Source organism: Perognathus longimembris, chromosome 2, assembly GCF_023159225.1.
Source record: "Perognathus longimembris pacificus isolate PPM17 chromosome 2, ASM2315922v1, whole genome shotgun sequence".
Taxonomy (NCBI): Eukaryota; Metazoa; Chordata; class Mammalia; order Rodentia; family Heteromyidae; genus Perognathus; species Perognathus longimembris.
Genome location: NC_063162.1, coordinates 20,501,812 through 20,517,513, shown reverse-complemented (window position 1 = coordinate 20,517,513; position 15,702 = coordinate 20,501,812). Strand labels below are relative to the sequence as shown.

At 43.4% G+C, this 15,702-nt stretch overlaps 1 protein-coding gene across 2 annotated transcripts in view; it reads right to left on the bottom strand.

Annotated features, from left to right (window-relative positions):
* The window catches only part of Nt5c2 (5'-nucleotidase, cytosolic II), a 79,934-nt gene extending 68,737 nt beyond the window's left edge, over positions 1-11,197 (bottom strand). For both annotated transcript variants that reach the window (XM_048338337.1, XM_048338336.1), the window contains exons 1-2: positions 11,121-11,197; positions 694-813 (exon numbers count right to left, since the gene is read on the bottom strand). In XM_048338337.1, the coding sequence (XP_048194294.1) occupies positions 694-794 (101 nt within the window). In that variant the 5' untranslated portion in view covers positions 795-813; positions 11,121-11,197. The remainder of the gene's footprint in view (positions 1-693; positions 814-11,120) is intronic.
* Between the last annotated feature and the right edge of the window lie 4,505 nt (positions 11,198-15,702).

The following is a 15,702-nucleotide window of genomic DNA, read 5'->3' as shown; positions in this document are numbered from 1 at the left end:
TGGGAACATGGCCTACTGGCAAGAGTGCTTGACTCGTATACATGAAGCCCTGGGTTCAATTCCCCGGCACCACATATATAGAAAACGGCCAGAAGTGGTGCTGCGGCTCAAGTGGCAGAGTGCTAGCCTTGAGCAAAAGGAAGCCAAGGACAGTGCTCAGGCCCTGAGTGCAAGGCCCAGGACTGTCAAAAAAAAGGAAAAGAGGGGCTGGGGATATAGCCTAGTGGCAAGAGTGCCTGCCTCGGATACACGAGGCCCTAGGTTCGATTCCCCAGCACCACATATACAGAAAACGGCCAGAAGCGGCGCTGTGGCTCAAGTGGCGGAGTGCTAGCCTTGAGCGGGAAGAAGCCAGGGACAGTGCTCAGGCCCTGAGTCCAAGGCCCAGGACTGGCCAAAAAAAAAAAAGGAAAAGAGAAGAAAAATTTCATAAGGTAAAATTTTCTACAGCTAAATATATCCTTTTCCTAAGGGTTTTTATTAATAGACATAGGAAGCAAGAAGTTATAATAGTAGCTAAATGGTCTTTCAACTAAGTTTGATACACAAACTAGCTACATGACCTGTTGTAAATTACTTAACTTCTCAGTCTATTAATTTACATCATGTGTAAAATAAGGTTGTACCCCAGATAACAGAGCTGTTTTGATGATTAGACAAAATACTTGAGGATTAAATAGACAAAATACTTACCGATGATAGGCTTCTCGTCGATACTTTTTTAGAGCATGCTTATCCATGTTAGCAGGCATATCAGCTGCATTCTGTAACCGATCACTCCAAGAAGTTGTCATTTTATTTGTGTGCTGAATTCTAGTAAAAAGAAAAACCAGAAATTTAGTAGTCTGATTGGCATCAGTGTACTGATGAATATTTGTACTATTTTCCATCTTTTGTCTTTTGTGGATAGCAATTCTGTGAATATCATATACAAAGTACCAGTTTTCAATTTTCTTTTTTTTTTTTGCCAGTCCTGGGCCGTGGACTCAGGGCCTGAGCACTGTCCTTGGCTTCCTTTTGCTCAAGGCTAGCACTCTACCACTTGAGCCACAGTGCCCATTTCTGGCTTTCTCTGCGTATGTGGTAATGAGGAATCGAATCCAGGACTTCATTCATGCTAGGCGAGCACTCCACCACTAAGCCACATTCCCAGCCCGTTTTCAATTCTTTAGTTATACATATTACTGTTCGTAATACCATAAGTAATCAAGATTTCTATGTAATGTTTATAGAACAAAAGAGTTTTATTTTACTAAAAATTTTTATAGTTAAAATTTTATTGGAGTATAATATTAAGAAGTTATTTATGGGCTGGTAATGTGGATTAGCAGTAAAGTGCTTGCCTAGCATGCACTTGCCTAGCATGTCCTGGGTGCGATTCCTCAGTGCCATGTAAACAGAATAGGCCAGAAGTGGCGCTGTGGCTCAAGAAGTAGAGTGTTAGCCTTGAGCAAAAAGAAGCCAGGGACAAGGCCTGAGTCCCAAGCCCCAGGACTGGCCAAAAAAAGTTATTTAGTAGACTATTTATAACTGAAACTACAAAGACTGGAGGTATAGCTCAAGTAGTATCTGCCTGGTAAGCCTGAGGTCCTGAGTTAAAATTCTACAACTGAGGGCTAGTGGCAAGAGTGCCTGCCTCGGATACACGAGGCCCTAGGTTCGATTCCCCAGCACCACATATACAGAAAACGGCCAGAAGTGGCGCTGTGGCTCAAGTGGCAGAGTGCTAGCCTTGAGCGGGAAGAAGCCAGGGACAGTGCTCAGGCCCTGAGTCCAAGGCCCAGGATTGGCCAAAAAAAAATAAAATAAAAAATTCTACAACTGAAATACAGAAAAATAATTGAAGCCTCATTAATATAGTATGTTTCACAGGCTATATACTGCATATGCCAATCATATATATACTATTAAAACACACATGTATATCTGTATAATACATAGATTTCATAATATAATAAATGTATGCTACATAGATTTGAAGGTAATTTGGTCTTTTTTTTTCCATAAAGAAAGTCCATCTGGACCATTCTAAGGCCTACAATAAATGGGACAAAATGTGAAAGTAGAGAATTACAAAGCAATCTCAATGATATGTTAGTTTGGATAAAGACTATGTGTTACAGAAATATAAATAAAAAGCAGAAATGAAATTAATGAGAAATCAGAAGGACTTATTCTATTAAAAACAATGACTTATAGGTATGGCTCATCATGATAGAACACTTGTATACCAAGTGCAAGGCTTTGAGTTCAAACTTAGTACCAAAAACAAAAAAAAAATTTCAACTTGAGTTCTACAATAATCAGTTACAGAGTGATACTTATAAAATTTGTTGCTAAGGCTTCCCATACCTCCTTTCTATTTTTAAATACCTAAAATCTGAATGGAAGTGGTACAGCTCAATGCTCGGTATTATAAATATTAGTATTAGAGTGCATGCTGAGCATGTATAGAGCCAGGTTCAATCCCTAGCACACACACAAAAATTAAGATCTGTAGAGGAACAAGTTTCAACTATATATCAACTAATAGTAGTGATTAGACTAGGATCAGAGTTAACAATTCTCAGTGCTCACATAGGCTGGAAGTGGTCTCCGTCCTGATCAGCCACAATGGAAAACCTATCACTATCATGAATACTAGGTAGAGTACTCTGAAAGTTTCTGGCTGTGGTAAGACAAAGATGTTCTTAACAAAGATTGAAAGCAAAACCACAAAGGATCAACCTTTTTGCAAGTAATTTAAGTATGTCAAAAAACAAAACTTTCCCGGAGCAGTGGCTCATGCCTGTAATCCTAGCTACACAGGAGGCTGAGATTTTTTTTGGGGGGGGGGGTGGGGGGAGGCAGTCCTGGCGCTTGAACTCAGGGCCTGAGCACTGTCCCTGGCTTCTTTGTGCTCAAGGCTAGCACTCTGCCACTTGAGCCACAGCGCCACTTCTGGCCGTTTTCTGTATATGTGGTGCTGAGGAATCAAACCCAGGGCTTCATGTATACGAGGCAAGCACTCTTGCCACTAGGCCATATTCCCAGCCCCAACGCTGAGATTTGAGGATCAAAGTTCAAAGCCAGGCCAAGGAGAAAGGTCCTTGTGAGACTCTTCTCTCCAATTAACCACTCAAAAACCAGAATTGGCGTCGTCCTCGTTAGTATAGTGGTGAGTATTCCCGCCTGTCACGCCCGGGGTTCGATTCCCCGACGGGGAGACTGCTCTCCTTGGGGCTGGGGATATAGCCTAGTGGCAAGAGCACTTGCCTCGTATACATGAAGCCCTGGGTTCAATTCCCCAGCACCACATATACAGGAAATGGCCAGAAGTGGCGCTGTGACTCAAGTGGCAGAGTGCTAGCCTTGAGCAAAAAGAAGCCAGGGACAGTGCTCAGGCCCTGAGTCCAAGGCCCAGGACTGGCAAAAACAAAAACAAAAAAAAAACAACCAGAATTGACTCTGTGGCTCTAAGTGGTGTAGTTCAGGGAAAAAATCCCCAGGCCCTGAGTTCAAGCCTCATAACCTACAAGGGTGGAAAAATTTGAGCTAGGTGTATGGCTCATACCTGTAAACCTAGCTACTCAGGAGCCTGAGATCTGAAATCACAGGTCAAAGCCACCCTGGACAGAAAAGTCTGCCTGCCCCAACTAAATCAGAGCTTTCTAAGTACACCTTATAGTTTTGCTCCTTCTAAACCAAAAGTAACACACACAAGGAAATATACATATTAAATATTTTAAATAAGATGTCAATTTTTCCAGAAAAGATTTCTAAAAACTTCGTTGTGTTTAACATTTCATTACTTTTCATCGTTTACATATTCATGTCATGTCAAAAATGTTTTGCATTTTGGGGTAGTTTGTTTCTTCTTCTTCCAATAATGGAGAGTTGTACTCAGGACCTTAAGCAGGCTACACCCTCAACCTCAACCTTTTCTGTTTTCATTTCATTATTTCATTCAGAATTTTTTTTATTATTTGTCCCAAGTTGTACTACATATTCCTATCAAATTCCATATGCATGCCAGTCGTGGCTAACAAACACCAACAATAAAATGACAACTACTCACATAAACCACTCATTTATACTGCTTTCTTTCTTTGTATGTTTGTGTTCCTTCATTCCCACTCTATAAAATGTAAGCCCAGTAAGGATGAGACTTTTATTTGCTGCTTTGGCCCCAGCATTTTGCAGGGCAGACTTGCAGAAATAAGTGAACCAGGAACTGAAGGTATGGCCCAAATGCTAGAGAGCCAAACAGCCTTGTGCAAAAAAACAAAGGAGAGAATTAGGCCCTGAGTTCAAGCCCTGGTACTGTGACATACATAAATTATGAACCACTAGAGGTGGGTGCTGGTGACTCAGTCAGTACTCCTGGCTACTCAGAAGGCTGAAATCCAGAGGATCACGACTTAAAAGTCAGCCTGGGCAATCTATGAGACTGGTCTTCAAAAAAAAATGAAAAGCCAGGCAAAGCTAAAAGGGTAGAGTGCCAAACACCAATACCTTAAAAAAAAATAATCATTAAGCCTCTATACAGCTTTTGATTTTTCAGAATCTAATTTGTAAGCCTAAAAATACAAGAATATTACAGAAAATTCTTTTAATGCTCTAAATGAACTTTGTGAAACCTTACTCTTAGTTCACAAATGCGTAAGATTCTTGGCCTGATTAAGGTAATAATATTTTGCCAACCTTTCAACATCAGCCTCAGAATAAAAGCTTCCTTGTTCTTTGATGGAAAATAACAAAGTTGAGACGGAATCTATCTTGTCAGGTGAGAAATGAAGTACCAACTGCTTTCTTTCTTTTTTTCTGTCAGTCATGGGGCTTAATCTCTGGGCCCGGGCACTGTCCCTGAGCTCTTCAGCTCAAAGCTAGCACTTGGGCACAGCACCACTTCGGTTTTCTGGTTGTTATTTGGAGACAAGAGTCTCAAGGATTTTCCAGCTCAGGCTGGCTTTGAACCTAGATCCTCAGACCTCATCCTCCTGAGGTGCTAGGATTATAGGCAAGAGCCACCAGCACCCAGCTTTTCTTTCTTTTTTGCCATTCCTGGCTGGGGCTTGGACTCAGGGCATTGTCCCTGGCTTCTTTTTTGCTCAAGGCTAGCACTCTACCTCTTGAGCCACAGCGCCACTTCCATCTTTTCTGTTTATGTGGTACTAGGGAATTGAACCCAGGGCTTTGTGCATGTTAGGCAAGCACTCTACTGCTAAGCCACATTCCCAGCCCTCTTAAAAAAAAAAAAAAAAGATACATATATATAAAAAAGATATATATACAAAAGGCAAAAGGCGATGTGCAAAAGAGCTACTTAAGGCACGTAATGAGTTCATTTCTTTTTGAACAATGTCACCCCATCCCTCATTTTCTCCCAATTCTTTTCCTCCTAGCCCCTATACCCCCACAAGTTGTATAGTGCGTTTTCAACATAATGTCTACAACTAATTCAGCAGTACTGGGGCTGTCAATGTGGTTTAGCAGTATAGTGTTTACCTAGCATACTTGCAGCCCTGGGTTTGATTCCTCAGCACCACATAAACAGAAAAAGCCAGAAGTGGCACTGTGGCTCAGGAGGTAGAGTGCTAGCCTTGAGCAAAAAGAAGCCAGGGCAGTGCTCAGGCCCTGAGTCCAAGCCCAGGACTGAAGATATATACATACATATATACATATATATGTATATCAGAAATGCAGAAATGGTCACCAAAAGTATTTCTTCTTTAGTATTCATATTTAAGGTTTAGTTCACTTTTGGGTGAAAATTTAGAGCACTATGTATTAATGCCTTAAAAATGTTAACATAGTAACAACTAACATTTAGTGTGTGTTTGTGAGTGCACCAGTCCTGGGGCTTGAACTCAGGGCCTGGGAACTATTTCTTCTAGCTTCTCAGAAAGTGGATATTGGAAAGATCAGTTTGAGGCCCACCTGGACACAAAGTTCATGAGATTCCCATCTCAACCATGAGGTGGATGTGGTGGTGTGCACCTGTCACCTCAGCTATGCAGATGGGTGACAAAAGAGGATCTTGGTTTCTGTCCAGCTCAGTGGGGGGTAGGGGGGAGTTCATAAGACACCATCTCAACATTCCAGCTATGGCAGGAAACATAAAGAGGAAGACAGCAGGCCAGGCCAGCCTGGGCAAAAAGTGGATTCTATCTATCCATCCATGCACCCACTCAAGCATCCAACCTCCATACCAAGTGTGAAAATAAGAATTAGCTATAAAGTCATTGCTAGGTAGACAAAGGAGTTTTGGGGTTGATTCTTGTTGTTTTTTCAGTGTTAGGGATCCTGAAAAAAAAAAGCAATGCTGAACAGGAGGTGGGAGTGTAGTGGCAGAGTTCTTATCAAGTATGTAAGAGGTCTGGGAGATAAAGAAGGTGGCTAGTAAGTACATTAAAGCTATTATGTTATCTTCTGAAATATTTAAGAGACATTGTCTGAAATATTTTAAGAAAGCTTTAAATCAAGGCATTAAAAAATAACCATGGGCTGGGAATATGGCCTAGTGGCAAGAGTGCTTGCCTCGTATACATGAAAGCCATAGGTTCAATTCCTCAGCACCACATATATAGAAAAGGCCAGAAGGGGCGCTGTGGCTCAAGTGGCAGAGTGCTAGCCTTGAGCTTTTGAAGCCAGGGACAGTGCTCAGGCTCTGAGTTCAAGCCTAGGACTGGCAAAAAAATAACCAATCAAACCAAGAAATTGCATATAATATATATGTCCTCCGGACATTTGCAATGGAACCATACTAGTACTATTTTTTTTACAAAAGGACAATATTAAATTTAAGTCTTCTCTATCCAAGCAGATCCTAACAACAGGCTCTTTCACCTTATTCCCTTGACAATACTTCCCAGTCAGAGCAAAAAAAAGGTTTGTCACTCTCCAACTCAATTTAATCTTGCTGATTCTATATTCACCATAAAATGGAAACTCTTTTTGCTATTCTGTTAACAGTTTTGCCATTTTTTGTTTTATTGCTAAAGTTTATTATTAAGCTTTAAAGTTTATTTCCAAAAACAGCCACTTCAAATCTCAGCAACCCATCATTATAGGATACAAATTTTTAATATGTCATAAAATTTACTGGGTCAATGACAAAAACCTTAGTACTCCATTTAGCAATTTGCTACCAACTTCTTAACCCAAATAACTTCCTCAGGTAATAACTTCCTTTAAAAAATAAAGGGGGGGGGCTGGGGATTTAGCTCAATGGAACAGCGCCTGCCTGGCAAGCGCAGGGCCTTGAGTTCAGTCCTCTGCTCTGGGGGGAAAAAAAAACAAAAAACAAAACTATAAAAGACCAAAGAAAATACAAGGCAACCGCTGGGAATATGGCATAGTGGTAGAGTGTTTGCCTCGCATACATGCAGCCCTGGGTTCGATTCCTCAGCACTATATATACAGAAAATGCTATAAATGGCACTGTGGCTCACGTTATAAGGGTACTAGCCTTGAGCAAAAAATGAAGCCAGGGACAGTGAGTTCAAGCCCCAAGACTGGCAAAAAAAAAAAAGCTCTTTAAAAATATGGGTATTTTGTTTTTCTGCTGCTAGAAATCGAAATAGCTCATACTACTTCTCTATCAAACTGTTTTAGTGAACTTGTCATTGTAACCTCAAAATACCCATTTTAGCATCTTCTCTATGGGTTTTTCCTGACCAGACCAACTTACAATAACTCACCACTTAGGGGGGGAAAAAAAAGAGCTGCGCTAAAAACTTGTATAAAACGTAATATGTGCCAGTATCATGTCAGTGGAATCACATTCTATTTTATCCTCACAATCCTGTGAAATGTTATATTTTTTCCTTTTTTTCCAAGATAAAAGTAAGTAAAACTGTATGGTTAAGTTTTTGAAAGCTATATGTACTTTAAGTAGCAAGCCAAATCTCAGACCCAGACTACAAAATCCAGGCAATTCTGTCTCCTGGCTGAAAGAACTACTGTTTTTACTGCTTGCATGTCACTTAACATGTCTTGTGGTATTTAACATTTTGTATTAGTGGATGTTGTCTTTTTTTTTTTTTTTTTTTTTTTTCCAGTTCTGGGGCTTGGACTTAGGGCCGGAGCATGGTCCCTGGCTTCTTTTTGTTCAAGGCTAGACCTCTACCACTTGGGCCACAGCGCCACTTCTGGCTTTTTCTATATATATGCGGTGCTGATGAATCGAACCCCGGGGTTCCTGTATTTGAGGTAAGCACTCTACCACTAGGCCATATTCCCAGCCCTGGATGTTGTCTTTTGAAAGCTCGAAATATTACATTCATTCAATAAAAAACTTACTGAAAGCCTGTATGCTAAGTACTGTCAACTGCTATGTATTAAAGATATTTTTACAAAGCATCCACAAATGAAAATTAGATGATTTTGTTTAGGTGCATGGAAAACCCACTAATTCAAGTGCAAAATTCAAATTGATATGGACATAGCAATTATCACTAAATAAAAACATGTTTGTATTAAAAAATTACAAAAGCATAGCCTAAAATATGATAAAAATTGTGGAGTTCTTTTTCTATTTCACTGAATTTACTTTCTGGTGAAAACCAATAAAAAGGCTTTCAAAAAGATAAAAAAGTAAGATAACCAAAAAACCCCATGATTCCCTCCCAGCTCCAATCCTAGCTACCAAGGAAACTGAGATCTGCAGATGGTGGTTTCAAGCCAGCCCAAGCAGTAGTCAGTGAGAATTTTGTCCAAAAAAAGGCCTGGCACTGTAATCCTAGCTACTCAGGAGGCTGAGATCAGAGGACTTCTAATAAAAGCCAGTCCAGGCAGGAACGGCCTGAGTGGGCTCTTATCTACAATTAAACACCAAAAAAATACCTGAAGTGGAGCTGTGCCTTGCCTTAATCACAAAAGCTCAGGGATGGGGCTGGGAATATGGCCTAGTGGTAAAGTGCTTGCCTCATATACATGATTCCTCAGCATCACATATATAGAAAATGACCAGAAGTGGCACTGTGGCTCAAGTGGTAGAGTGCTAGCCTTGAGCAAAAAAAAAAAAAGAAGCCAGGGACAGTGCTCAGGCCCTGAGTTCAAGCCCCAAGACTGACAAAATACAAACAAAACAAAAAAAGGTCAGGGACATGGGCCATGCTGAGGTTCAAGCTGCAGGACCACCACCTCCCCGACCCCTGCAAACAAAAACAAAACAAAACCTGAAGTGGACCTGTGGCTCTGTAGTACAGTGCCAGCCTTGAGTGAGTATATGCACCCAGGACGGGAGTTCAAGCCCCAGTAATGACACAAAATAAAGTATTTTTATAAATGTCTTGTGTTGCAAGAGCCCAAATAGCTCAGTCGGTAGAGCATCAGACTTTTAAAATGTCTTGTGTTCTTCCTTTCCCCAAACAGTAGAAATGTTCTAAAGACATTAATGAACATTCTACTGGCTTTAAGAGGTGATTTTTTTTATAAAGTAAGCCTAGCAAGCACTACATGTAAATACTAATATAAATCCTCCTACAATTACAAACTTATATGATTGTGAACTTTCACAAAATGGTACCAAATCTTGAAACTGGGTGGAGGGGCTGGGAGTGTGGCTTGGCGGTGGAGTGCTTGCCTAGCATGCATGAAGTCCTGGGTTGGATTCCTCAGCACCACATAAACAAAAAAGGCCCTGCGCTGTAGCTCAAGAGGTAGAGTGCTAGCCTTGAGCAAAAAGAAGCTAGGGACAATGCTCAGGCCCTGAGTCCAAGCCCCCAGGACTGGCAAGGAAAAATAAATAACTGAGCGTAGAATGTACTTAGCATTCACAATCATCACCACCATCATCACCACTAACAACAACAAAAAAAGGCCGAAACTGCAGAGCATCTCTCCTTCACTCCTCCCACCCAATTCACTAGTTGATTCTTAAACTTTAAATTCTAACTTAATGATAGTAGTGCAGTAACCTTTGTTACTGAAATATGGTGGTGGTTAATATAATAAAAATGCACATCAGAAATAACGTGTGCTAGAATAAACCCAACTATCAACAACCCACCACCACCTTGGCCACCTCAAGAAGGTACCCTCAAAGGTTTGATCTTTACTAATAACTAGCTGGAAAAGTGCTGTAGTGACTATGTAAAAGATCTGAAGCGTTCCTCTATATTCAGAAAGTCTTGAGGATACACAGCGCTGTTGCAATTTTGCCCTAGCCATATTTCTTGTCAGCAGTTTGCATCCGGCGCCTTAAGAGGAAAAATTAATAGACATTATGAAACAAATCGGAGGGATCTGTCTGCACCCGGGCACGCGCAAAGACGTCCCCGCGCGTGCACACAACCGAGGAACAGTGACTAGTCATTTCGGAGCACTGCACTTTACGAGTACAGCATCCAACCACCGAGGCTGGAAAGTGGAAAGCACGAGGAAACAAACGAGCCGCCAGACTCTCACTGCTTTTAGAAGGAGGCGGCCTGCCGGAGCCAAACCCGCCAAGACGTTCTTCTGGTAGCGGGCCTGCCGTCTGCGCCAAGGTCTCCCCGGCCCGGAGCCGGCGGGCCCCGCACTCGGGTCCTCCGGAAAGCCGCCCGCCCTCGGGCGACGCCGGGCCATTCCGCGGAAGCTTTCCAGGAAGTGCTGCCCACGGCACGCCCGGCTGGTGGGTCCCCCGGGCGGGCAGCGTCTCGGGGGTCCGCCCCCCACGGCGGAGCCCCCCCCTCCCGAGAGCGCCATGAGCTGGGACGGGTAGGGCGGCCTCCGGACGCGGGAAAAGGCGCCGCGGAAGCGGAGGGAGCGCGCCCCGCGGCGGCAACGGCAGCGGCCCGCTCCGGGGGTGAAGGCGGGGTCCCCCCCCCCCGCCCCGACGACGCCGGGAAACAATGGCGCGAGCGTGACGCGGGCCGGGGGCGTTGCCGTCGCAGGGAGGAAGGGGCTGTGGGGCGGTTGGGTGGGCAGGGGGGCGTCCAGGGGTGGGCGGCGGGCAGGGACGCGGCCGCAGCGGCCGCGGGAGGAAGCGCGGGTCTCCGCTGAGGAGAAGGGACCTGAGGAGAGGGGCGCCGAGTCCGCGGCGGGGGCCGGGGGCCGCCGCGGGGTCGCGTGCGGGGCTGCGCAGTCTCCCTCCCCGTTCGTTCGTTCGTTCGTTCGCTCGCTCGCCCGCCCGCCGCGGGTCCCGCCGCACTCACCGGCCCAGCCGCACGGCAGCGATCCCAGCGCGCAACTGCCGCAGCCGCTCGGGCGCGCGCCGCCCCGCCCCCGGCGCCGCCCCCACATCGCGCCCGGCCAGGGACCGGCGCGCAGTTCCGTGCCCTGGCTCCTCCGCAGAACCCCTCGGTGGCGACGCTCCCTGCCGCGCCTCGGAAAATGAGCCGAGATCTATCTGAGCGGGAGCCTTCGCCATTCCAGCAGGTCTGTGTTGCCCGGATGTGGGGTGACTCGTGTAGATTACTTGTCTCCTTTGAGTCTCTTTCCCTTGACATTTTGTGTGCACCCCTCAGCAGCCCATGTATCCTCCCACCAGGCTGAGTAACATCTTTCTCAGTCACATCATCTCAAGGGCCCCTCTGGCCCCAGACCACTGTAGCACACCTGAATAGCCTTGGTGACTTAAAAGCACTGATTTTGGAGTTTATTTGAAGATTCGAATACCAGTTCCAGCAATTACCAGCTATAGACCCTTGGGCTTACCTTAGTACCCAGCCTCATTATACCCAAATCCCTCTATAATGAAAGGATGGATAATGATATGGACAGGGTGAAATAATATAGCTAAGACTTGTAGAGCAAACAATAAATGATAGTACTTACATTCATCCTTCTGCTCCTTCCCCCCACCATGACAAGACCCTCTAAAAGACAGAAATCACTGCATTACTTGGTCTGGGCAGGTGTGTGTGTGTGTGTGCGAACTAAGCTCAGGGCTTCACATTATCCAAGGGCTTTTTTCCCCTCACAATTGGCTCTCTAACACATAAGCCATGCCTCTAGCCAACCTGGCTATTTTTTTTTAAGCTGATTAGTTGGAGATGGAGTCTTTCATACTTTTTTGCTTGGGCTGGATTCTAACCTCAATCTTCCAGGTCTCAGCCTCCTCCTAAATTACTAGGATTACAGACATGAGCCACTGGTGCCTGACTATATTTAGTGTTTTTGAAATTACATTCTCAGGGCCCTAGTTCTAACTCTTGAATCAAATCTCAGAGAACATACTGGTCTAATCTCTCTTGAACTTGGACTTTGCCCAAGGTCTTTTCTTTGAGAACAGTATCCTCCCCAGTTCTTCCATTGTTTCTTCTTTGCCCTATTTCTGAGGGTCTTTGTCTTTTCTCCTCTGTATACACCAATGGATCTGTGACTCCTTTCCTCCATGTTACCCAAGTTTAAGCCAAATGTTGTGGTGGAGCAAGACTTTCTAAGACTTCCTGCCTTGCACTCCTGCAGTAAAGTTCTTGACTCATGCTAGGTGTGGTGTTGTATCTGTAGTCCTTGCTACTGGAGAGGTTGAAGCAAGAGGATCTCTGGAGCCCAGAGCTTGAAGTCAGCTTGGGCAACAGAGAAGGGAGAATGGGAAGAGAAACAGGGATGGAGTGGGAGAGATTAAAAGGAGGAAGACGAGAAGAAAACCAAGCACAAGAAGTTCTTGATATTTACATGGCTGATTCATATTGAGCTTGCAGTCTAACTTAAACTGTCAAGTCTTTTTAGTAAATGTGCCACTCCATTCCTTACCCACTCCTGTGTTTTTGAGCCAACTTCAGGTCAATTGAGGAAAGGACTTGGGCCTCTTACCTACTAGATTTTTCAGAATATGCATGAATATACCTTCAGGATATGCCTTTAAACCTTTAAAAGGCCATGGCTTGTGCCTAGAAATTGATATTGGGGTAAATTTGTGTAGTACACACATACAATGTGTTCTCAACTGTAAAGATAAATAAAAATATGAGCACACATGTGTAACAATATGTTTAACAGTGGGGTTTTTTTTAGCTATAAGATGAGCTGTTTTCTTCTGTATACTTCTCAATTAATTTTCTACATCATTTGTGTTACTTTTATAATCAAGAAATTTGTTCCCAGCTCCTTTGTCACTGGCTCATTTCCTAGCTACTCAGGACGCTGAGATCTGAGGATCATGATTCAAAGCCAGCCCAGGTAGGAAATGCCATGAGACTCTTTTCTCCATTTAACAACCCAAAGGCTAGAAATAGAATTGTGGCCCAAGTGGTAGAGTGTCAGCCTCAGCCTTGGTGAAAAAGCTGAGGGAGAGAGCCCAAGGCCAGATTTCAAGCCCTAGTTCTGGTAGGGAATAAAAAGCTTACAGAGAATTTTAAAAGTAAGTGTGACCATGGGCTGGGAATTTGGCTTAGTGGTGGAGTGCTTGCCTAGCAATTCCTCAGTACCACATAAACAGAAAAGGCTGGAAATGGTCCTGTGGCTCAAATGCTAGAGCACTAGACTTGAGCAAAGGCGCTCAAGGACAGAGCCCAGGCCCTGAGTTCAAGCCCTAGGACTAGCAAAAATTTTAAAAGTTCAACCTTATATGTATGTACCACCATAGATAGTTGGTCCTGTGGCGAAGCAGAACATCCTGGCATGGTACAGTAAAGCTGCTCACCAGGAAGGAAAGAGAACAAGCTCACTTCTCATAACAAAGACCTCTTCCAAAACACATTAAACTATGAACCCATAAGTAGATTAACGCATTCATGAGCTCAAAGCCTTCATGATCTAATCACTTGCTAAAGGCCCTACTTCTGAACTTTGCTCTGTTGGGGACTAAAACTTCAATGCATGAGCTTTTGGAGGACACATAAAATCAAAATTATAACAACCAGAATTGGAAGTACTGTTCAAAGGGAGTACTGCTTTAGTTTCAAAGTTATAGAAGATAAATGTAACCCATGTGTTGCTTTTGTAACTGACAGCCTGTTCTTTCAAATAGAAAAGCAAAAAGACAGAACATTTTGATGTTATGACTTTTAGTAATAAGACAAGCCATGACAATTTAAGAATCAGCCTTCTAACAAAAGTCTGGGAAGGCTAAGGAACTCTGGAGGAGCTTGCCTGGGGTCTCTAAGTTCACATTAGCTGAAGCATGCACTCTTTAAAGAAGGCAGCCACCCCCACTGTGGCCTTCCATGGTCTCTCCCCAAACTTCCTGCTCAAGCACCCACACAGTTGTCCTATCATCGGATTAAAAGTGATTTACCCAAAGTACCATAAGTTGACTCATCTGCAATATGAGCAGCTTTCATAGATCACTTAGCAGTTTTCCTACTTCTTGGCAGAAACTTTACAACTACACATTGAATGCCAACTATGTTCCTCACTCTCAACATGGACAAGTTTCCTCCTTCATGAAACTTGCTGACTACTTGGAAGGTAAGCGCCAAATAAACAATAAAAACCAGCCCCCAAAAGAGGCAAGGCCAGAATTAACAGGGCACTGTGAACCATGTTAGTGACTTGGACCCTTCCCTAAAATGCAATAGAGATAACCCAAAGGGGCAGAGCAGAGGAATGTCAGGAGTCACATTCACACTGTAAATGTAATCTACCAACCAATTTGCCTCACACAGATATGAAAAGTAATTCATTTGAAGCAGGCAAAAATGTCTTAGGAACCTGTTGGATGCTTCTACTGGGTGTTTACAATGTAAGAGACACAAGGTCAGCAACCTTTAGCACAATCTATTGAACACCTACCAGGTGGTAAACACTGGAGATTCAAATTGATCCTCCACCAGAGATTTGCTGAATATGCGGAAATCAAGCACTTGGGTAAAGTATCAAGACAGGTCATTATAAATCTCTTGCCAGATTAGTGACCCCCAAAAAGCTTCAGAGTTTTAGAAGACAGTGAAAGAATTAGAATCAACCATTTAAAGATAACACATTATATATAACAAACAATGTAAAATAATCTGTTCCTGGGAATGGAGAAATTGTAACCATGCTCATTGCTGGTGGGAATATAAAATGGTACACGCTGTAACTGATAATGAGAAGTTTCACAAAAAGCTAAACATAGAATTACCATATGACCCAGCAATTCCATGCTTAGATAGCTATAAAGAATTGAAAATGTGGACTCGCACAGATACTTATTTGTGCCCCTATGTCATACTGACATTACTTAACCAAAAATGGGCTAGGAATGTAGCTTAGTGGTAGAGTCCTTGTCTAGCATGCATGAAGCCCTGGGTTAGATTCCTCAGTGCCACATAAACAGAGAAGCTGCAAGTGGTGCTGTGGCTCAAGTGAGGCTCAGGGACAGTGCCCAGGCCCTGAGTTTAAGTCCCAGGACTGGGGGGAGGGGGGAACCAAAACATGGAATCAACAGCTGCAAATTGAATTTTTCTTAAAGTAAGCTTTGAACAGGGTATGTTGGTACATGCATGTAATCCCAACATTAGGAGGGTGAGGCAGAAGAATCCTGAGTTCAAGACAAGCCTGGGTTACACAGCTCAAAAGAGTGGAGTAGGAAGGGAGGGAGGGAGGGAGGGAAGGAAGGAGGGAAAAGAGTATGTTTTGACAGGTGCCACATCTTAGTCCTTGAAACACTATGCTAAGTGAAAGAAGCCTAATATAAAAGAACAAATATATCATTCCATTTAAATGACAGCACTAGAATAGGTGAAAGTAGATTAGAGGTTATCAAGGGTTTGGAGAGAGAAATTACGAACTATTGCTTAAATTGTTCAGTTTCTTTTAGGGTGATGAAAACATTTGGAAATAGTGGTGATGGTTGCCAACATTGTGAAC